General features: G+C 43.8%; 1 protein-coding gene across 20 annotated transcripts; it reads left to right on the top strand.

Annotated features, from left to right (window-relative positions):
* Window positions 1-91: 91 nt before the first annotated feature.
* Window positions 92-20,415, top strand: LOC142582333 (uncharacterized). Of its 20 annotated transcripts, none has more exons than XR_012828426.1 (6): window positions 95-292; window positions 2,653-3,210; window positions 5,484-5,620; window positions 9,736-9,804; window positions 10,026-10,076; window positions 10,180-10,893. XR_012828426.1 is itself a non-coding variant. In XM_075691982.1 (6 exons), the coding sequence occupies exons 2-5, from the start codon at window positions 5,566-5,568 to the stop codon at window positions 12,640-12,642; spliced, it is 219 nt and encodes a 72-aa protein (XP_075548097.1). In that variant the 5' UTR covers window positions 105-292; window positions 5,484-5,565; the 3' UTR covers window positions 12,643-12,689; window positions 15,692-16,965. The 20 variants fall into 20 exon arrangements, 11 of the variants coding, with proteins under 11 accessions (XP_075548039.1, XP_075548061.1, XP_075548053.1 ...); XR_012828427.1 differs by having other exon boundaries at window positions 103-292; window positions 3,022-3,210; XM_075691982.1 differs by lacking the exons at window positions 2,653-3,210; window positions 10,180-10,893 and adding exons at window positions 12,599-12,689; window positions 15,692-16,965 and having other exon boundaries at window positions 105-292.
* The last annotated feature ends 3,479 nt before the right edge of the window (window positions 20,416-23,894 follow it).

Raw genomic sequence — 23,894 nt, 5'->3', positions numbered from 1 at the left:
TCTACGTAGACAGCTACGCGCCGAGACCAACGTTACTACGTTTCCGAGGCAGCTTCGATACCATGTAATGGAACGCGACGAGCACATCGAAATTGGATTTCACCGCTCTTTCTGCGCACGCGCGAGGAGCAGTAGTTGCGAGAGAGAAATGTGGGGACTTTTGGTGCTCAAAATTTCTCTTCGCCTAGGTACTACGGGGAAGAAAGCTGTTAGCTCCGTTTGTCCCTAGCCGAGCTTGCAGCACAGAATCGACAGGATGCGTGGGCGGCAAGACCAAAAAGCCGCGTCCGAGGTGAGTTTGTTGCTATTTTGTTGCGACGGCAGCATATTAAATTTTGTAGTCGCAGGGGATATGTTTGGAAGTGAGGTGTCTTCTCGAATGACTTTAGTGGCAAAGTATTACGTCGTGCCGATGCATTGTTCATTAGTGTCGTTGATCAAGGTCAGCATACCACGCACTTCAGGGGAATCGCGGGAACGGAAACAGTTTATGAATTAACTGCCGTGCCGATGCATTAGTTCTTAATGTAACTGAGCATACAACACACTTGGAGATTCGTGGGAATGGAAATTTTGTACTCTGTATGTGTATGTGTGTACTTGCGTCTCCATGCGATCGAGCCGTAGATCGTTGTGAGAGCTGTACAGCCACACTGGCAAAAGACTACGCCCTGCGGATGAATACGGAAGAAATGTATGCTAAAGAAAAATGGTCGTCATGCAACTTCATAGCAGTAGACCTTTGTGAAAGCTGTACAGTAACACTGATATTGGCTAGTTAATAATCCCGGCTGTTACAATGTCTAGCTCATATAAGGGGCGCTCTATGTGGACGAAACAAGGGCTCAGATCGCTACAACCGCATGCGAAATACTCTGAATGCCTGCCAGTACACTTGTTCGGCGTCTCCGTGCTTGTACTGCGGCAGGAGACGTGACGGCAAGTGGGCGCGTATATCACAGTGGCCGCTTTCCACTCTTGGTATACTTTGCCGCAATACAATGCGCATGCTTCATTGCGCGACACTGGTGCCCTGCAGCGAAGCTGGCTTTAGGCAACGCTCGAGCCATCTTGTCCGTCACTGCGGATAGAAAACGCATACACGTTCAACCTATTTGAGCTGCATCATTTTGTCGATGTTTACCCCTCTATACTAAATGAAGAGGATAACGTACGCCAGTGTGGGTGATTTAAAAGATTAATAAAAAGCCCGGTAACATATGTGCTGTCAGTGAAAAAACACTATTAATGCAGGTCTCCACGCTCCTGTAAAGAAAAAAAAAGATGCAATTCAGTAGTGACCCTCTGGAGGTGGATCCGTACCTATGTAAGCACAGCCGGCTCATTAGTCACAAAGTAGGAGCTGAAGAGAACTTTTTAATGCTCATTAGACTACAGTGACAGCGATTATTTGTGGTCAGCCAGTGACAAATGCATTGCACCAAACAGTGAGACTTCGTCTTAATCCGCAATGCTTACGTGGCGAACAGGAGAGCAAAAGGTGAAAACAATGTTTTCATACAAGGCAAGTCATCCATGTAGTGGAATTGCATTTATCGTTGGTGTAGTGTTGATGCACTTTCTGAAGTCCAACCTATAATGCAGCTTAGTTTCCGTTGGTGCAAGTGCTTCTACTGGAAACATCCAAAATATGATTTATCAAATCAGGTTGCCGTCTTGTAATTTTTGAAATTTTCCTCTGGTCTTAACTCTTTTCTGAATCTGGAAGAGCTGGCTGATTGTACATTTCATCTCGAGATAGTTTACACACTTCCAGCAACACAGGTTACCACACTTTGTTGAGTGCAGATGAGCACTGCAAATTCTATCATTTTGATGAGGCACCGATCTAATGCCACTCACTCTTGCCACAACGCTTTCTCAACTTGTACTGTACTTGTTTCTTCCACCTTCCATTTGCAGCACCAGGGCTAAGGCGCAACAGCAATAACATTTCTAGCAGAAAATGCTTGCTCCTTGGCATCTGATCCCCCGTTCATTTGCTACTTTCTTCCAATTTTTTTTTAATGTGGTGCTCCTGCCTTCACACACTGTCAGACTGTTCTCCTTCATGCGTTTCCTTGTACTCTTTCTGTCCGCTTCTTGCTCAATATACCGTGCATGCCTTCAGTCATGTCCAATTGATCGATGCAGTCTTGTCCTTTTCTATCTCTCCTCCAGAACCTGCAACTTTCGACAACCTAGCATTATTTTGCTTCTTTTTGTGATAGTGCCTGGCTATCTGTTGCTGATGCCACACATTCACTTTGCAATGGTTTATTAGACCACATACATAAATTAATAGCTGTATAAAACCTTGACCCTCCAGCACTTCCACAAAATTCATGCAGAAGTGGAAACAAAGATTACTTAATTCCTCACCACACGTTACTATGTCTGCATCAAAGCTTGATATTACCAACATGTGTGCAGTGTCGTTGCCCATGCTTCCTGGACAGGAAAGCCAGTTGCTCCAGTTCACAAGGCTAGAACAACTGCGAAGTGATTGAGCTATCTGCTTGTGCTGCATTTTTTTGCCACAAGCTGTACAAGGTCATGGCTTGTGCTGCAGAAACCGCATCTTTTTGCCTGCTGCATTCCTTTGTGATGCATTGAACGTGTCTGCTTCTGTTTCCCCTGCTATTTTTACAGAGAAGCTGTATATGGCTAGGTTCTGACCATGACCAATAGTGCATACATCGACAGGGTGTGCAGAAAAAAGTTGCGTCGACAAAATTGAATCCACAGTAGCCTGCTGTGCGCCAGCAGTGATCAGTGGCTCCGGAGTGCATGGCAGAATAATAAAACGTCATTGTGTACCCACCAATGTCTGTGCCTCGTTTTCTTGTGAAGTCGACATCGCTCTAGCGACGTTATCAGCAGTTTTACTTTGGTCCTGCTATGGCCAGGACGCGTCTAGTTCGTACTGAAGAACAACAATGTGCATGTTAAGAGCACCGGTGTGAGCAACAGCGTGAAGGCAACGGGCAGTTGCTATAGCCAGACCCGCCTTGTCTGCAGATCCGTAATGTCGGCTAGCTGCTCTGTGACCGATGAAGAACAGCGTGCCCGTGAGGATCACCTTTGCAAACAGAAGCGGGAGTGGGCACGAAAGCATCGGCGACCAATTGCAGTATATCACAGTGACCACAAAGCAATGGTTACCATGGTGACAAAGTAAATAGAAAATCAAAGATAACGAAGTTGTGTGTATGTTTCTTTATTTAATCAATATAGCAATTAACCATATATAACTCAATATACTTGTCAACAAGTACAGCTTCAGCTGGTCTTCCATCTTCACATAGTGGAAGGGCTCTGAATTGTATTTTTTTTATCATTTGTCATCAAACTTGTGCATTTTCTTTTTGTAATGCTACAGCCTGTTTCATGCCATTACTGTTTTCTCTGCTTTTGCCTATTCTGCAGCAGTTGCTGGCATTGTCTCTTGCCTAGGTGTTGGTCCGCACGACATGCTAGAGATGCCATAGACAGTTTAATCACAGGGTGTTCAATGTAAGAGAAGGTCAAAATTACTGGTGTTTCTAATTTTTTAAGCAGCGATTTTTGAACTCTTGTGTGATAAAATCTCGCTTTGTTGATAAACAAGTGATTATCTTTGACAAGTTGTTTCCTATGACAACATTTTTTCTGCGTCGAAAGTTCACACATTTGCCAACAAGGTGCACACACGAGTCAAAGAACTTTGAAACTTTATATATAGGTCTTGCTTCATGCTTTGTCACTTGGTTTGACATTTTATTCTCATTTTTGATCTCATTAACCTGGCTGCTGTGTGGGAATACCGAACTTGCTTAGTACTCAGCATGAAACAATGCTTTAAAACCACTGTGTTGTCCACTTGCCTCACCATGCCACTGTGTGGTTTTGATCAGAATTTTCCATCATAAGTACACTGTTACAAACTTGCACATGACAAGTATGTTACCCTATATGCAAGCAATGCACTGTTTAAAGCCGAGCTAAATACTTCACCAAAAGAACTGCTTTCACCTCCAGTCCACTCTTTTTAGTCTGTTGTCTAAACATCCTGCCAAATACTGTCATTGCTATTGCGTCCTGCCGCAAATGTTCATTGTCAGTATACCTTAATTGTTTTGCCTGCTAGCGCAAGTAATATGCCTGAAAATGTACTATGGTGGTGTCCTGTCCGCTTAAGGATGACCAATTTTCCTGTAAACCATAGTAGCCAGAAGAATGGTATTTAAAATGTGCATCACCAAGGTCCTGCAGAAGAGCAGAGCTCAGTGTTTGAGCTTTGACATCACTCCATAGAATACCTGCATATAATTTGTGCTCAATTAACCTTGCTGCAAGACTTTTTCCAAGGGCAAGGCCTAGAATGTTGGTCAATTTTTGATGCTCTGACCTAGTTTGATGTGATTTTCTGTGACATTTTTCTCTATTCCTTTCTTGATTATCTTGGATAGTGGCCTTCTTAGGAGCTATTGCTTCATTAGATGTTTCCTAGGAAGGAAAATCTTGGAAGCCTTTATACCACACTAGTGCGCATCATCTGTAAGGAAACAAAGCACTGCATGAGCAGAGGTCTGTCTACGGCAGCTGCTGTGAATTGCGCCCACGCATCACCCATGTGCTGCCCTCATGGTCTTCCAATTAGCAACGCAGTTGCGCCACACCTTGCTTTGTTTGCGAAGTGCCACACGAGATAGATTGTCCATGCTAGCCAATATATTGCGAAATGGAAACCTGTATAGAGCTGCACTCAAATTTCGCATTAGGCAGTAGGCGAAATATTTTGTAAAAGTAACAATTATATAAATACCATGCAATGAAACCAATCAATATGTACTGAACCAAACTTGTCACCTAATCGCACTGCAGGGAACCCCTGATCATTCTAAGTTACACCAAAGGCTTGTCATATTTAAACAGTCTCTTGTGCACGCAGTGTATGAATGGGATATCATTGAAAAATATGTGAATGCCTAACGGAGTGTAATCAGGACTGGCACTTTTTCACTGTAACTGTCAGTTCCCTATATGCTGCTTTGCTATAGGGAGGTTATGCTCTAATAGAAACAGTTGGAAGACGGTTCTGTCCACATTGTCACTTCCATCTATATTTGTGCATTCGTTTAAGACCCATCAACTAGCCCAAATTAATTTACATATTTCATAAAAGCAAGTGCACTGCAGTTGGAGCTTTGGAAATAGGCCTGTGTTTAAAACAGATTCGAGTGGTCGACACACGAAGTGGGCTCGTTCATGCGAGTACCCATGTCAGTGCTGTATTGTCTTTTTTTGAAGAGGATCGATCTATTGTTCCTGCTTTAGATAAAGTCTAGTGATCTAGAGAGCATATTTTAAAAGGCTGATGAAAAAGGGAACACTTTTGGATTTTGCGTGCTAACTACTATCTTGTCAGCTGCTACAGTTTTTGTAAATATTCAGTAAATATATTTGGTGCATCTCTTTTCCTGTGTAACACTTTCATGGAGGTTGCGGACGCTTCCAGACGCAAGACTGATTTATGCAGCAGGTGCTCCTTGGCTGCATCTGCAATGCTAGCTCAAGGCGAGAATGCTTTGGCCACGTTGCCATCTGCATCCACAGTCATCCTGGCACAACCGCCATGGTATGTTGGCCACAGAAACGTCACGTGGGTTGACAATATGTGTAGGCTGCTGTGAACACAGTTGGCAGGTGGGCTTTGCTTGCCTTGCATGGTTTAGATTCCAGCTTATGATCTTGAAAATCTCACCTTGTGCTTCTACTGAAGCATTACAAGCAATGGTGTCTGTCCTTTGGCATCATTATCTATAACTTTTCACCTGTGTTGCCATCTGTTTACAGCAATGTTTCTCTAACTTATCTTATGTTCAAGTGCCATTGTAAGTTAATTCTGGTTCACACATTTGACCCATCCTGTCATGTCTCGGCACCAAATGTTACGGAACCTGTATCTGTGAAAATAGAGGGTTTTCACACCATTTTCTCCTCTAACACAGGATACTGATGATGTTTAGAGCATCAGCAAATGTCGATAGCGTCTTGTTTCTGGAGAGAAATCGGCAAGGAAATGCTCTGTCCTGACAGACGCATGTACCGTGATGGGGCTGATAACACCTGTGTGAATCAGGCCTTCGTGAGGAACATAGTTGTCAATTTACCTTTAGACTAGTCTGGCTATGTCAAGAATTGCTAGATAAAACATACTTCTCTCTTTCAGAAAGAGATAATTGAAGTGTTTTGGAGGTTTTCCTAATTTCCTGCCTCTGGCTTGAGCAGGTGTGCAAGATGCAAGCATTAGGTCCATAGAATTGACTGAAGGTGCACCACTGTAAATGTTTGGTTTGCCTGCAAGACTGTGAAAGATGCTTTGTTAAGAGTCTTATGGCTTTGGTAAATATTACATCTCAATGTGCAGAAATACGTCTCAAGATGTTGAACTTTAAAGGGGTACTTGCATGATATTTTTGACTATTCATTTCTTGCGTTAAATCAAGGTCCTAGACTTCTAAACTCTAGAAAAAATTGTGACAAGCTTCAGAGCGCAGTTAGTAATTAGTAGTACTGACTTTTCTACAGCCAATTTCAGTGTCGTTTTTTTATACAGTGGAACCTCGATACGATTCTGCTTAATACGTTTTTCGAAATGTTAAGTTTTTTTTTTTTTCTTGAAAATCCGATTTGGTTGGATAATATGTTGGATGATATGATTTTCCTATGGTACACTTTATTTTCCAGTTCCTGTGAAGATCGTATCAATGAGGTTCTACTGTATTTCAGTTTTTAATTTATTTCTCATTAACCCTTTATTGACAATTGTTGCCTACAGGCAACATACCAGAAAAAAGAATGTTTGTCTTGCGTAGTTTAATTATTCAGTACCAAGATTCTGGCTAGGTGTCTTTGGCCAACACTGAATGAGAGGCAACAACTGTCATTTGTTAGTTCAGAGCAGACGAGGAAGTAGTTTGGCACGTGACTCACTGTCTTTTAAAAGTAAGGTCAGAGGATACAGGCCGATGCAAGATATCCAACTGCGGTGGTGTCACACATCTGAAGTAAAGCAAAAGAAATGTTCACCTATGGTTCATATGTGACGAGAGCTGTCTATACAAATTGAAAACAAAGCCTCAGGTGGCTTGGGGTGAGGCCCACTTCCAGATTCCTGCCTGGGGCTATTGTATTATTATCATAAATATTTACCCCTTCATATCATTAAAGTCATAAAACTTTCCACATATTTATTCATGAGGTGGAAATGTGCACATCAGCTGCTGTGAAATATAACCTCACCGAGCATTCGACCTCAGTCAACCTCAAGTTTGTCCATGAGGTTGCCACTGCCATAGCTAAAAAATTTTAACAGCCAACCAATGTCGCATCACTTAGGGAGGTTGAGATCAGCTTAGGTTGACTTCATTACGTCAGCCGTGTGAACCTTGTGAGGTTGGCCATCTTTGCATGGAAGCCTACATTCTATGGCCCCCTGTAGAATCCTGGGATGCTATAACATAAAATGATTCCAAACTTTTCTATTCCAATTCTGCAATCAGCCCACCATGATTGGTCAAAACTTTTTCAGGCCACTCCAAACTTCACCCGTCTGTCACGCGACGTCACGAAAACCGTGATGGCTCTCCATCTGCTATACATGTACACACTGATTATGAATGATTAAACTGCACAAAAGAAAAATAATTATTCCTGATTCAACGCCTTTTCACCATTGGCCCTCTGCTATTGGTTCAATGTTTTTGGGTAACACCCACCTCGCCTGTCTGTCACGCGACCTCACAAAACCACAAAAACTGACTGCATCAAAGTGACGTGTACGTGAAAAAAAAATGCATTAATATGCTGAACAAAACTGAAAATTTTTCTGAATAGCCAGAGACTGCCCCGTTCTGAAAGGAATAGAAGATGGCTGCCCGCCGATCGCTCAGGCCCTCGCTACTCACATCTGCCGGTCAGCATGTATTTGTTTGCACATTATAAACCTTTTTGCACGGCAGTAAAACGTTATCGAGCCCTTGCGGCATGTATACAGCATCGCTCTGCCAACTCTTCCTTGCTGAGGATTCGTTTTAGCGGCATTCTTATCCTTCTGTTGCAAGCCGCCGCGATTTTCGACCAGCCACCGCAAGCTAAATAAGGTGAAGCGGACCATTCGGAGAAGCCAGCACCACCCTCTTCATGCGGTTATCTATTTTCACTGTGCTGGCTCGGCCCCATCGAAACCCTCTCCACTAGACCGTACACCTCGCCTCTTGTCAGCCAATTAGATAAGAAAAACCGCTGAGTGTAGGCAATGTTATTGGTTTTGGAAGTGAACAAAGGTGACCACCTATAAACGAGGAGAGTGTTTGGTTGGGTTGTTCAGACCACGCTGCAAGTCACTGCCCGATGCTTGCGCCGGTGGTTACATAAATTTGATGTAAGGAGATTGGAATCAAAACAGTTTGAAATCATTTTATGTTATAGCACCCCTGAATGTGCTTTACTTTAGGTGCGTTCAATTCGCTTGCACCGCCTGAACCAGTTCACGAGGTGTTGCACCTTGCCATTCGTTCCAGTGGTGCAGCAATGGCACCCGCTGAACCACTCCGTTCGCTTCAAAAGGTGCAGGGCTGATTCATGATTTTGCTGCACCTACTCCGCTGTCGGTGCCGACTTGGTGCAGGCGTACAGGTGCGACGCAGCAGTGCAGCAGACAATCCAGCACATGGTTGCAAGCACCATTAAAAGCCCGCTTACACACGTCTGATGTGTCTACAAGTGTGGTTTGTAGTTAGGCCCACAAGCTGATAATTCTTGTAGTTCACAATCTTTCAAATGTACGCACTCTGTGCACATTAATCGGGCATAACATAACGCCTGCACCGCATCTGCACCTTGGCATTTGTTTCGAGTGTTGCGCTGTGCCTGCACCGCAGAAACAAGCTGCACAATTTCTGAACTTCTCGTGAACCTTCGTTAACTGGTTCACAGTTGTGCAGGTGAATTGAGCAGACCTTTTAAGTGCTTCCACATGAAGCTCTTATTTGCCCTTACGTTGCTTGGTGGCCTGATGGCTGCTTCAGGTATTGTACAAAATGTTCGATTCAACATTGAAAGAAAATTCAAGGATATGAATGCTTATGAAGGCCAAAATTCAGTGACATACAAATGCATTAATTCTGCACATAAACTAAAAATTGTCAAATTTCCTTCTTCCTAGCTGCATTCAGTTAAGCATGCTACTAAGTTGGAATTGCTGGAAAAGTGTAAAAAAAGGCAATTCTCTTTTATAGTGTAGAGTGTCGACTGATAACTGGCCTTACGGCCAGAAATGATGTGCTTACCTTGAGGAGGATGCTTTAGTTCAGTGCCAACTCTAATCTCTTCATTCAAATACATGTAAAATGCAGAAATGCTTTTGAGACTACTGGAATAATTTCAATGAAATTTGTTGCATTTGAGAGAAAAAGTTAAATTTTAGTCATTCTAGGCTGCATAATTTTGATTTAGGACCTTGAATATTTAGGAAAAATTGCTGAGAGTCAGTAAGCTTACAAATATAAGCACAAAGTTTACAATTTCATAGCTTTTGTATCAAGTTGTAAACTTCATACGGAAGTCTTTTTAATTTCACAATTTTCAAAATTTCCTGCCACAAAAAATTGCCCCCTAAAACAGTCGCTACATTTCAGCTTTTTTTTTTTACATGTAACCAACCTCATCGAATTCTGCTGCTGGCTTCAGAGAAAAACTATTTCTCTGTTCCCATGTATTCAGATAGGAGCTCCCAAGATAAAACTGCCTCCAAGTCAGGTAAACCATTGTATTAAAGAACATTATAAGGAAGAGGAGGAGAAGGAAAAACATTTATTAAAAGAAAGAAAGGAAAAGCAGGTGTCATTCTGCTTGTGTGGGAGGCGCCCTTAGTCCAGGACTCCTGCGGCTCTTGCTGTCTCCCGGGCTCGCCACACCTGGTGTAACAAGAATTGTGTTCTCATTTGAATTACTGGAGTATACTTTTTCCTTTGTCATAGGTGGAAAAGTAAAGTATCAGCAACGTTCTCACACCTACACTGTCCTTATTGGTATGTAGTGTGACTAAATTCTGCTTTTGCATTAGTTGTGTTGATAGCATGCTTGTTCCAAATTCTTATTTGTTCCTTTTGCAAATTTTCATTTTGTTCACAGAACTTTCCAAAAGGGGAACGTATCCAATAAAATAAAGCACTAATTTACTTTCATGCTGAAGATTCATAACTCTTACAAATTGATGTGGTTTCTACCTGGTGATCTTCACTTCACTAAAGAGTTATGAGCTAGGTACTAGGGTATCCCAGCAACATCATGAGCAAGCAACACCATCTTCTCTCATCTCTTAGAGAAAAAAAAATCGTTATAACTTTACTTCACTCTGCAAAATGCTTAAAGCATAAAAATATCACTCGTTTTTTTTATTTTTACATGCTATAGTACACAAGCGCCTATTAAACAATGAACAGTACACCTCATTGTCTTCTCCCATCCAGTCATCCCTGGCCCAAGACTATGCGGCTGCCAGGTCAGCAAGCCAAATTAAAGAAAGTGTACCACACATGAAATAGCACGCTGAAAAACTTATAGATAAATTGTGTTGTAGTTTAACCTAACCCCTCCTCCTACATGACAAAAATTTGTTTGCATGTCAAGGTAGCATCAGAAAATACTAAATTTCTTTTCTGATTGAAATTAAACCTGGAAAGTATTCTATCAAGTGCAGAGGGCAGAAGGGCATTAGCAAATAGCATAGCTTTCAAGATTTTTCACGCAGTGCCTATAGGTTGCCTTGATGCTGCCTCCAATCTCCCTTGTACTGAAGCATGCACACACACATTATACCTCCATTGATACCGAAGTCCCACTCAAAAGTCTGGCCAACGCAAATCATCCTGCATGTACCGCTGACAAGGTGTACATCTTTGGCGAAGTTATTTGCGATTCAAACATCTGATGGGCCAGAAAACTATAAATTTCGTTATGTCACCATTAACCAAAACACGAATTAATATTCCTGCTTGCAGGGACACAAACTGACTGCTGTTACTGAACAGCGCTCCGTGGCATTCAAGTGAAGAATGATCTTGATCGTCACTTATACGAATAATCATTTGGTTGTATGGCTGGGATTCCTAGGTCATGTGAATTGTAGTGGAGCTGCTTAGTGTAGTGACTGATTTGGGGCTGCTCAATATTTTTTTTTTTTTGATGCCACTCTAATGTCCGCCAAATAAAAGAAAATGTTTCTTTCTACATTGTGTCTTATCATTGCTTTGCAATTTGCAAGCACAGTACAGCAAAAAAGGGGCCTTGCCTTACATAGGTTCTATTTGAAATAGGCAATAGCTGTTTATTTTGGCATACATGCTGCAGCTTGTGCTCTCCAGGTGTCCAAGCATGAGTACCTGCTTCTGAGAAGATGACAGCTGTAAGAAACAAATGACTCTGTGTCACACAACTACAAAAACATGAAAGTGCCTGCTTTATGATAAATACAAAAAAATGACAACTCAGGCAGACTGGCAGAGCAGTCATCAATAATAAAACAAGACATTGCACAGTTTATTTGCCTAAGAAATGAGGTCTGCACATCAAGCTTAGCAATTCTCGGCAGCTTGCTCGCTTTATACAATCAGTCCACATTGTTAGCTCAACATATCCGTTTGATGGATTTCACAGTTCTCTTTAACACTCTGCCTGTCCCTTACTTCACCAAATCTGTTGTTGCTGTGAGCACCGCTGAAATTACAGCGGAATCTCATTGATAAGTGTCCAGGAAATTGTAGCTGTCATTCGTTTTAACATCTATTTCAACAAACCAGTTGGGCAAGGGCCTAAAAACCAGCAATTTGGAACCATCAAGTTACAGTGCACAGGGCTGGGCAAACACTTTGAAATTGGGTGCCAACAGCACAGAAGGTTCCACTACCCGCCGTGGTTGCTCAGTGGCTATGGTGTTAAGCTGCTGAGCACGAGGTAGCGGGATCGAATCCCGGCCACGGCGGCCGCATTTCGATGGGGGCGAAATGCGAAAACACCCGTGTACTTAGATTTAGGTGCACGTTAAAGAACCCCAGGTGGTCGAAATTTCCAAAGTCCTCCACTACGGCATGCCTCATAATCAGAAAGTGGTTTTGGCACGTAAAACCCCACAATTTAATTTAATTTTAATGTTTGCACTAACTTTCAAAATGCAGGCAGATTTAGGTGAACAATCACATTTAAGGAGGAGGTTATGTGCTGCTGATCTATGGTGTAAAAACACACATCTTGCTTTTACGTTGGCCTTGTTAATCAAAGAAACATATGTGCCATAGAATCTTGACTGTGGGTAATATTAGTGATAGCCACATTAGACAACTGCACCCGTCCTTCTGGGGAGCTTCTTTGCATTCTTATGAGAGGAACTTTTGAAGTTCAACCATGTTATAGTGCTGCACAGCGAGGGCAATTTCGTTTCAAGGCCAATGAACCAGGAACGCAAAACATTTCTCTATGGAGTGAACAGCGTACCCTACTTTTTTAAACTTACCAAGCTGATTGAGCGTATTTTTTCTGTCCATATCGCCAACAGAAATCTGCCAATATCCAGAACGAAGATCAATAGAAGAGAAATAGCTGGAACCATGGTGGCAGTGAAGGACATCGTCTATATTTGGGAGCAGGTAGACTTCCTTCTTAGTAATTTTGTTCAGATGACGGTAGTCTACACAGAAGCGCCACGTGCCGTCCTTCTTAACCGAAACCACAGGTGACGCCCAGGGACTCGAAGAAAGCTTAATGATGTTTTTATCTAGCATTTTGTTCACTTCACTTAGAATTACTCGGCGTTCCGATGCAGAAACTTGATATGGTCATCGGTGAATAGGCGTAGCATCGCCAGTAGAAATCCGATGCTGGACCGCGAGCGTCTGGCCTAAAGGGTGATCGTTTGAAGTAAAAAAATATCTCGGTAGGAGGATAATACGTGGCAAAGGTTGTCAGCCTGCGCAGAGAACAGGTCCACCGCAACCATTTTCTTTATGTTGGCATCGGTGCCCGAGGCTGGTGCAAGGGGCTTGCTAAGCTCAGAAGAACCATCGGTTGATAAAGCTGCTACGTGATAGTCGCCGAGACAATCAACGTTGACAAGGCAAATACCTTGCAGTAGGATTTGCTTTCCCAATCCAAAGTTAAAGATAGGCATGCGAGTATGGTTAGCAGTAACAGTCAGAATGCTGTGAGGCACGGTGATGTCATACTGTGGTGGAATGTTGGGCAGAGGAGTGCCGAGGTACTCGCCATCAGGAACAGGTGGGCAACACAACAGTTTAATATAGGCTATTGACTTCGGTGGCAGGCGAATAAAGCAGGTGAGGCGTAAGCGACACTGGGGTGCGTTAGAAGGTTCTACGAGAATCGGCAACTCAAGGCAAAGGGTACTGGCAGAGCAGTCAATAAGAGCAGAATGCGCAGAGAGAAAATCGAGTCCGAGAATTAGGTCATGGGGCAATGAGCAATCACGGTGAAGAGGACAGGAGTGTGGCGGCCGGCGATGCTCACACATGCCGTACATATGCTGATGATAGGCACAGTACTGCCATCCGCAACGCAACCGACGCGTGCAGACACTGGGGTGAAGTGCTTTTTCAGTCGTCGTCGGAAGGCAGCACTCATAATAGAAAGATGTGCTCCTGCATCGATGAGTGCAGTGACAGGTGTAATGGTTGGAGTCGGGCATGAAATAGATGGTAGCTGGCCCACGCGGTCATCGAACTTATCCACGCTGAGGACGTTGTTGAAGGGAGAGACTTGTTCTCATCAAGAATGAGGAATCTGGGATTTATTTACAGTATCTGCATGAGAATGTGACAGTTCATCAGTCTAACATGACTGAAAAAGGAATGCACCCTGAGGAGCCGCCAACGGCTCCTTAAATACACTGTCCTCCCGAAATCCCTAGGTGAGGGAAAACGGCAGTTCACCGCCGACTAATTCGGAGCGTCCAAAGTCATCGTAACCAACCCGCCTTTGAGGGGGAGGGTTTATGCACTCACTTCTGCACAGGTTGCACTGACCACACCAAGGTGAGAGGGTTTTCGCAGACACTGTGCTTGACCCGAGCAGGCGCCTCTTTATTCCAGAGTTGACCCTGCAGTCAGTGGCCGCCGCATCTGTCCATTGACTGATGCGCGAGACGGGTTCTAAGCTGCCTGAGACGGCACCGCAAAATATCTTCCAGGAGCTCCCCTGCTCCAAGCAGACCTTGACGGTGTACACACTAATAATACTTGCTCCGTCCACTGTGTCTAGCCATCTCGGCACCCTTCCGTTGGAAACGAGGCGCATTGTCCTCCTTACAAAACCAGTCGCCGCCACAGCCATGGTAGCGCCGATGGGCTGGGGACTGATGTCTGGTCGTCCTTTCAAAGCGAGTCGTCAGAGCAGACCTGGTGGTGCCTTTCCGTCGGTCCCTTCCTCGAAGATCGCCAGCACCTGCTGGTCGAACGTAACACAGGATACCCGTCAACGTCAAGAAAGTTTTGGTTCGTAGGTAACATGAGCAGAGAATTTGAGGGCAGGGTCGACAACACAGCTTCACCTCCAGAAGCTGTGGTGCCTAGTTTTTTGGCTGCATCCAGGAGGCAATAGGCGGCGAGGAGAAGCGACGGGCCTTGGGCGTATGAGACTAATGGCATTGAGATGAGGGCGAGTGGCTGTAGCGAAGGTTCGGAGGTGGGGCATCAGCGGCAGTGGGTTCTAGGCGGGTGGCATAGGGAACAGTAGGTCCAAAGGTGCAGGAATAAGCGCAGGCGTATGTCCGAGGAGGTGGTGGCCATTGGTTGCGGCAGTGACAAGCAACGTGGTCGATGCGACAGCAGTGGAAGCAGATCGGCTTGTCATAAGGGTACGCCATTTGGACGGGTTGCGATATGTGGCAGAAAAGGAGTGCCGGGGACGAGGAGGGCCGCTAGAGAACGGGGGAACGCTGGGTTGAGACGTGCAACACACGGAGTTCAGACCCATGTTCTCAAATTCCTGTCTGACGACGGCCTGAATCCTGGCAATTGTGGTTGCTAGCGGGTCGGGAGGTGTTGCAGAGAAGGCTGGCCAACAGGTGGCCTCGAGCTGGCGGCGAACAATACGGGTTCGGTCATCACAGGTGGTCGCCTGATGTGGTCGACCCTCACATGTCGACGTAGCAGCACTGTTGGGTAGCTGCGTGATGTGGTGTGTGATACGGCGGCTCTTAGCTTGTTCAAGGCGACGGTATTAATTTGTCATGGCGCCGATAGGAAAGACGTTGCCGAAAACAAGAAAATTGAAAGCGTCGTAGGCGATGCCTTTTAGCCACCTTATCTGCTTCAGACATAGTATGGTGGGCTTTGTGGCAAAGAGCCAAGACGTCTAGGATGTATCAAACGTATGGCTCTGTAGATGTCTGGTCACAAGGCGCAAGAGCCTTTCTCGCGGCAACCTTGCGCCCAAAGGGGTCGCTAAACAGTTCTCGTAGCTTTACTTTGAAACTGTCCCAGCTCGTTATCTCGTCATGCGTTCAGAGTCGCATGCGTGGGGTGCCACCGAGATAAAAGATTACATTAGCAAGCATAATTGTTGGATTTCACCTGTTATTAGCACTGGCGCATTCATAGAGCTTGAGCCAATCATCAACGTCCTGTCCCTCCAGGCCACAGAAGAGACCAGGGTCACGATGTTGGGCAACCATGACGATAAGAGCAGTCGGACAAGCTGAAGCCATTGCAGATGCGGTCTCGTCACTGGGAGGTACGGTGACAAGCTCGATGTACCGACCACTTTGGAGTGCCGTGACGAGGACGGGGATCGCTAACCTCCACCAGAATGTTGCACAGACACAGACGAAATACACAGATGAAAGAGGCTATTTACATGCTATTTACACTGGAGCCAGACAGCCAGGCCGACACTCGCTCACGCCATGAGCCCAGACACACTTCATCTCTTCCTCGCGGCGGCTCATCTCTTGAGCATCTCTCGATGAGATCGTAATAATATGAATGTCTGTACTACATAGTGTGGTGTGTAGTGTGTGACACGGTGCAGCAGATGGAGAGAGACAATAAGCAGACGAGAAAGAATGTGCGCGCAGAGGCGAATTCCGTACTGGATGGAAGACAACGTTGAAGAGCGTCTGGCACGTGAGCACGCAGCACAAGAAAAAAAAATAATAAAATGAAAATGCATCCAATCAGAAGAAAACACGGAGCTTCCAGGGGCCAATCAGGAAACGAAAAATCGACGAGAGCAGCAGAAAAGCGAGGTGCGCTGGCAGAAGGGAGAGTTCTAGGAAGCGACGCCAAGAGAAGGTCGGCCACCGGACTGGGAGTTCAAGACTGACCGGCAGGTTGCGGACCCGAGCCACCAGGACTTCACCCAACTGGGACCTCCTGCCAACCCGTTCCTGGGCTTCACCACTCTACCCGATCGTGAACGGCTGCTCGAAACCGGCGAGTTTCTGCGCCCATGAGCAGAACGAGAGCAGTCGGGCTATGGGCCCGAGTTCTACGCCCAGCTGCCTGGTCAGAACGCCATCACCATCTGCCGCCGCCTGCCTTCCCTCTTCAAACCGGAGCCACCACACTCTGGTCGCCTGTTCATCCACCAATCCCATCGACATTGTGGTGAGACATTACATTCTTTTCTGTTTTTCAAATCCCCTTCACCAACGAGAAATTTCGCAGCATCCCCCCTTCAAGTATTTATTGAAGAAAACTTTCAATCAAGAATTCATTCATGCTGATGTAATTATGCAATGAATTACACAACTTCATTCAACTTGCTTGAACAATGAATAAAGAAATTAAATGGAAATCATTAGTCGGTTGGACTACACCTTAACGTGCAACATAATTGGTGAATGCATATCCATAATTTATTTCCTTCCATGTCAATTAATTTCATTGCTCTGATAAATTTTCTAATTATTTTTTTTTTTGCTTGCATTACTATGACCACAGCTAAAGTAATGTAAGGTGGCAAATTATTCGCTGCTGCCAAAAATTAAAAAAAAAAATTATTTTTTTTTTGCCACTTGTCGGCAGCAATGCAAGTGGAAAACTGCTTAGCAAGATTTGTATCTAGCAAATACGTATGCAGTTGGCATCTTCATAACAACAGAGAGGTGGATCATGCTACACTGAGGCTGAAGGGCTAACAGGACAAACCTAGCTGAGCTAGACAAGGGTGGACCAGTGCATGGCACTGGCTCGGGTCAGGCCAGGGAAAAGTGTCCATGCAGTGCTCTACTTTTATGCACTGTTTTCAAGTACTGAAATTTCATCCTTAAAATATTTCTAGGTATTGCAAGCATACTATGCTCTTCTATATCCATCGCAGCTGCCTCTCATTTTCACAACTACCTAAGCTTTATAGCTCAGAATAGCTGTAAAAATAAGGTATACTGAAGCGTAATGTTTTGTTTATGTGTTCCTGTCGTATGTTGAAAGGCAGCGTTTTGGTTGCAAGGTGACTTTCAGTTGTGTTTTGCCTCGGCACCATGACAATGACGTATTGTCAAAAATTCATTCAACATGAGAGATAGCAGTTGATGCCATAACGTCACGCTTACTTTTTAAGTAGCCGGAACACATTTTTACACAAAATGAATTCGCCCAAGGCGCACGATCACCAGGTCACTACAGATGTTGGTAAAGCACTATTTATTTCACACAACTGTTGCACCTTCCTTGCAACTGTTGCATCTTCCTTTCCTTAAATTCTTTTCTTTTTCACACGGAAGGGGTGGTTTGCATAAAATTAAAATATCCGGATACACAAAAATACGGAGCAGTAAAGGTAAAGCGGCAGATGAGCAATATTCTCGCACCAACGTAGTGACAAATGAGCTGCTGCAAATGCTTCTTAACAGTCATGCTTTAACGGTGCGAGTGGTGCCTGCATTATGTTTAGAAAAAAATTACGATGCACTACCGAGGTTTTGCTTCGTTTAACACGTTAAAGGTAAACAGCGGGACTCCGCTGTTATACTCTGCGTCGTCGCAAACTACCGAAAGGCGTCACAACGCATCTACAGCGCTTAAATGGATAAAGTAAGGCTATCAAAAGCTCCCCTTAAATGCAAATCGGAGCGCCGAACCTATGCGTCCTGTTGGAAAGACGAAGCGAGTGCTCTTCAAAACGCTATAAACAATGGCCACATATCGATTCATCAATAAAGATCGTTATAAAACGATTCTGTGTACTGGCGGTGCAAAAAATACGAGCTGTTTGAAGAATTTAAACCATTTAAACTGGGACTGAATCCTTCAATGACACGGACGCCCTGCAACAAACCAATAGAATAACTTATAACTTCCGAGCACTGAAAACAAGATTAACGCTTACAAAAAAAAAAAAAAAAAAAAAAAGATTGGCTTTGCTAGTTTCTGTTTCGGTTTCTGATGCATGAAGCGCCACCTGCTTCCTGAAAAAAGTGCCATGGCAGCTTCCTGTTTACTTTTCGAAGTTGGTGTAACTAACGCAGCTGAGTATGGCTGAGTCTCGAAGCTTTCGTGTGCCGTTATGCATAACGCAATCTCATTGAATAGATGCTGTGAGTATTTGTGAAGCCTCTAGAAAGTCCTGCATCGATACGTGTGTGTCTTTGTATACGCGCCATCTCTGGAGGTAAGCAAACCCTCTCAGCCAGCTTGCGCCGACCTTCGTTGCAAGGGCAATATTTGTAATTTAACTACATGCTTTATCGGTATACGGCTGCATCTGACCGCCACTTTCTTATAGGCCTGATGAAAAGTGGTATTGAAACCACTACATGGGTACTACCGTAACCGTAATCTCTACCGTAATCTTAACCTGCGTTTGCGTTTGCTTCAGTTCTAGTTCGATTTCAAAACAAAATCCCATTATTATATGCTTAGCATGTTGGCTTCGCCCGATTTGTCCAGAATAATATATATATCATCGCCTTATAACAGACACGTCGGTATCAGAGAAGCTCGCAGGTAGGTGTGCCGTTTTTACTGCCTAAAGTACGTATGAACGACGTAGATAATGACACCTAGTGATTCCTAAATAACTTAGAGTAAAGAAATGCTGTGTTGCTGCGAAATTTTAGTAATAAAGCAAAGATACGCCTGAAATGTTTTTCAGTGAAGTATTCGTGCACATACTTGGGGACGTATTCTGAAACGTTCCACTTCGGCGATAGTTTGCCTAGGCAACAATTTCGCCTTCAGGCGCGCGCTGAGATGCTAAAATTGCATAACAAAATACAAATTGCATAGCAAAATACAGTGGTGACTACCAGCTGATGCTTTTTGCGGGAATTACCAATATATGTAGCAATCAAAATGCAAGAAAAAGTAGCAACAGAAGAAAACAAATTAAACACCTGTGAGTTTATTCAAGTAATACTTGTTGAGGGGCTAGTTGGTGCATGTTTCCAGAAGAGGGTTATAGCGCCGAAAAAACACAACACACAGCAAGCGAGACGGGACAGGCGCAACTTCCAACTGTTTATTCACCGCGTATGCGAATGAATATGAGGTCAATTCATTCAGAATGAATTGACCTCATAATCATTCGCATACGCGAAAGAGAGTTTATTCAACCATACACTTGTGCATATATATGTGCTCACAGGTAGTTCTAGCTTTCTTTTATTGTGTACGTGTTTTGCTGCACTACCCAGATACCATTCCATGATGACCGACCAACAAGCCCATATTGACACCCTTGTCAATTTCATTTCTAGTACAACAGGCTTTTTTCAATATGTTCCTCGGGATTTTGGGCATACTGTTGCCCTCATTGCCACAGCTGCTAGCAGCACGTGTGTCCTAAGGTTCTGTATTCATAACAAGCAGCTTCCACAGGATATAAAATCGTTGTTTACTGGTTTCGCACCATTCGAATGTCGGTCACGGAAAAAGAATTTTGAAGATTGTATGTGCTAAACGACTTCAGCAGGCATGTCTCCACAGAGATTACCTCAGCGTGCAGATGTTTGATCAGTATGAGCCGTGCGTCGCAAGGAATCTTCTGTGGAGGCACCTGCACTTAGCTGATCAGGCCACAAAGTTCCTTTGGCAACCTCAAATAAGACTACTACGGGCTCACGTGGACAAGAATTGACAGAAAGCAACAAGTGATGTCTACGTTTCTGAAGGTTTCATCCTTCCCAACAGTGTGTGCAAAGTTCTTGGCCTCGGTCCAAAATGTGCCCAAGCTACCAGCTGGACTAAACCGGAACTTCCCTGTCCATCATAAGTAAAGTGTCCAGAAGAGCCCCGCAAGAAGATGGTGTGAGGATGAACTCAGAAGTTTAGATGCCCTGTTACGATGTAAGCCCCAACCTTCTAAGTTACCTGTAAAATGTGTAGTCTTACCTGAAGAATAATTCATTGCGTGTCATACCAGCTGACAAAGAGGGTGGTTTTGCAGTTTTTTCCTTTAAATGTTTCTTGGAAAAAGCCAGTCAAGCAATTTCTGCAGTGTTGAATGAGCGCAAGCATGTATCACTTATGAAAGCAGCAGCGAAACCAAGTGAAATTTACAGAAAGTTTAATCTCGATAAACTAAGGAAAAGTTCAGAGATGTAATTTTTAGTAAGTGCACAAGGAGGATGTTCCTTTTCAGGTCATAATTTTCGAAAGGAGTACCTGGCAGAAGCAAGCTGCCCTGTACCTGGTTTCAAAGCTGAACGTTAGATTGATGACCAGTTTCTTGTAAAAGGTTCTGACAAATCCTTGATTTTGTTAGGTTTCACGGCAAAAAGGGCTTCAAGGCCTTCTCAGCTAAGGTCAGAGAATTATATTATTCTACCCTGCTCAATGACATTATTAAATGTGTCGAGGATTGTATTGACAAATATGGTGCCGTAAGGCTTTCACAGGAAGCAGGTTGTTTCAGTAGAAGGGTATTTAGAATTATGGTGTTTTTACATGTCGTCAACCTTTGCACAGTGGAACAATAGGCTGCATCTGCAGAAGAAAGGCATTTGCATAGGGTTGTGTCTGGCTCCCGTCTTTAGCAACCTATATTTAGCACAATTAGATAGGCACATATATGACCACCTCACAGGACTAACAGTTTTTCAGCGAGCTTTTAGATTTGTCAACAATTTTTTAGTGTATCTGGATTTCCCTAGTAATAGTTTTCTAGAAAAATGTCCTGATGTCTAAGATTTTTTGCGAGTGTTTGAGACCTCTTGAAGTGCAATACGTTTCAGTTTCTTGACTTTCAGTTCATCTCTACTGATAGTAGGACTTGCTGGGCTTACAGTCCATGAGCTAAGAAACCCCTTCTCCAATTTCGTTCAGCCCATTTGAATTTGGTGAATAGGGGCATAACTAACTAATAGGGATGGCATTCTGCCCACTGCTGTGCATGTGGATGTAGGCCGAAATTCAAAACATGTTTTATCGTTGCAAAACACGGAGACCGTGTTACACGTGAGATAATCAAAGCGGGAGAAATTCTACGTTTAAAGAATGGTTGAGTCAGCACCCCTCTATTGCTCTCACTGACGAGGAGATCAGACACCTCGGGCTATCACCACGTTGAATTTTGTGTGGCTTTGTCGTGGCGTTCTAAGCATGGTTGGTGGGCTATTGTGTGACTATAAATAGCGATGCTTTCTGAAAAGAAAATAAACAGTTGGAAGTTCAGCACTCCGTTCTCTCTTCTATCCCTTCTGGTGGCTTTGCGCTGTTAACCTGAGTTTGAAGCATAATTTATCAACAAGCCCAATCTTAAACCCTTTGTAACTAACATGTGTTTTAAAAACATCCTGATGAAAACCAGTTTCCAGCAACAGGCTGCAAGTCTTAAGGAGGCTGGTTACCCTAACCATGTGTTGGTGTCAATGGCAGAAAGGCTGCTCAAACAGGAACGTTCGAGACGATGCCTCCGTGCAAATGCAAGAGCTAGCAGCCGTGACCAGGTGAAAACCGCTGTGATTCCGTATATACACCAGATATCACATAGCCTGAAAAAGATAGGAAGCCAAGGTAACGTGCGGGTGTTTTTTCAGCTCCAAATAAGCCAAGCACCTTGTGTAAAACCACTAACCCAATAAGGACAAAAAAGCCGGTTTGCGGTAGAATCGCAAAGATGAGTTCGTCGGATGCGCTGTAGGAGTGGTCTATCATATTCCACTGTCATGCGGTAGATGCTACATAGGCCAAACCGGAAGATGCATTAATGAGCACTTAAGAGAGAAATAGTGTATCAGGTGATGATTTTCTTGCTTTGCATTGCAATACATGTCCATGTCGCCCTCTTCTAAATGACACCGCTGTTATATACAGGGATAAGCACAAGTGTGTAAAATTAATAGTAGAAACTGGGCAAATCCTCTCGGCCGCTGACCAATGTATCAGCGAACTATCACTATCATTGTCCGTGAGAAAGTTAGATTATTTGCGCATGCCATGAAAGTTGACTGCATTTGCAATGGATCATTTAGGTTTCTTGGTGTTTTCTTGTTGTACCGGTTTTAGACAGTGGTGGCTCTACTCATGAGCCATATATACAGTCGACTTCCATTAATTTGATCACCTCTCTGGGGTTTTACTTGCCAAAACCAGTTCTGATTATGAGGCATGCCCGTTAATTGATCCTGACGGGACCATTGAGACTGGTTGAATTGAACAAAAGGCATAAAAGAACATTGAAACATGCCATTGCTTCACTTTACAGTATTTGCCTTTAAAATTAACTTTGGCCGCGTTTCAGTTTAGCGCTACACCTGCAACCATCAACAGCTACCAACTCGCCCAGTTTACTATTTTTCTTAATTTTAGCTTGACTGCAATACAGCCATGTTATGCATAGAACCATACCAAGCAGGGAAAGGTGCCATTGTTGCAAGACAGCACGTGTTCCCTAATTTACGTACATGCACATGTGCAGTCTCCAGTCACAGTATGAGCACCAAGACGCCTAATAGGTGTATGGGCAGGCCTTCAGAGTTTGATATATTCACACTCTTTTGTTGGCTTTTAACATCTCCTCGGCTTATCGCAGTTTTTTCAACTTACTGCCTTCCTTTTTGCTAGCTTTCCCAAAACACATGATTGTTTTCCACTTCTCTGTGCACGGCACATTTACTTAAAGAACACATACTAGGCCTCATTAATGGTCTCATATACGAGACATGCATGGAAGGTGAAAAAAGGACTCAAATCACCACTGAAACGTAAGAAACAGCTCTGAATGGCTGCCAGTATGCTTATTAGGTGGCTAGGTGCTCCTACTGTGACAGGAGACTGCATGCCTGTATAATCAAGGAACACGTGCTATGTCCTGTGACAGTGGCCCTTTTCCATTCTTGGTATGCTTCACCACAGCAAGTTGCATATGCTTCAGCGCTTAACACAGCTGTATTTGGGCGAATCTGACCAGTGAGGTTTGAATTATCTGACGAAGGCCAATTTTGAGATTGAAATAACAGAAGTTTGGGCTAACAGAAACATATTTCATTAAATAAAAAACAATCATCAACAAAACTTTACTTAAAAGGGGTGACTGACTACTTCTATATCATTAATATATATTAAAAATGACAAGAGGCCAAGCATGCTGCTTTGAGGAACACTGGAAGTAACTGGCACTTCATGGGAAGGGCAATCGCTTATGCTGACAAATTGTTTGTGCTTAGTTAAGTATGCAGAGATTCAGCCAATTAAGTATGGCAGAAGATTTGTGATTTCGAGCTTCTCAATTAGTTTTGAGTGTCAAACAAGCTCAAATGCTTTTCTGTCTGCAATACAGGAATATAGCATCAATCTGGCCAGGTTTATCAAGAATGCTAGCAAATGCTTGCATGTATAAACCCGTGATCCAACTTCCAATAAATCGTTGAAAGTACCACTTGTGTGTGGCCTCTT

Source organism: Dermacentor variabilis, chromosome 1, assembly GCF_050947875.1.
Source record: "Dermacentor variabilis isolate Ectoservices chromosome 1, ASM5094787v1, whole genome shotgun sequence".
Classification (NCBI taxonomy): domain Eukaryota; kingdom Metazoa; phylum Arthropoda; class Arachnida; order Ixodida; family Ixodidae; genus Dermacentor; species Dermacentor variabilis.
Note: the sequence above shows the minus strand (reverse complement) of the source record. Positions and strands in the feature narration are given on the sequence as shown.

Bases quoted from the DNA above. Each gene is read 5' to 3' on its own strand.
- LOC142582333 (XM_075691924.1), top strand. From the start codon at position 257: ATGCGTGGGCGGCAAGACCAAAAAGCCGCGTCCGAG. The intron at 293-5,483 runs GTGAGTTTGTTG...ACTTTCATGGAG, and splicing joins ACCAAAAAGCCGCGTCCGAG to GTTGCGGACGCTTCCAGACG. The intron at 5,621-15,691 runs GTATGTTGGCCA...CTGTCCCTCCAG, and splicing joins ATCCTGGCACAACCGCCATG to GCCACAGAAGAGACCAGGGT.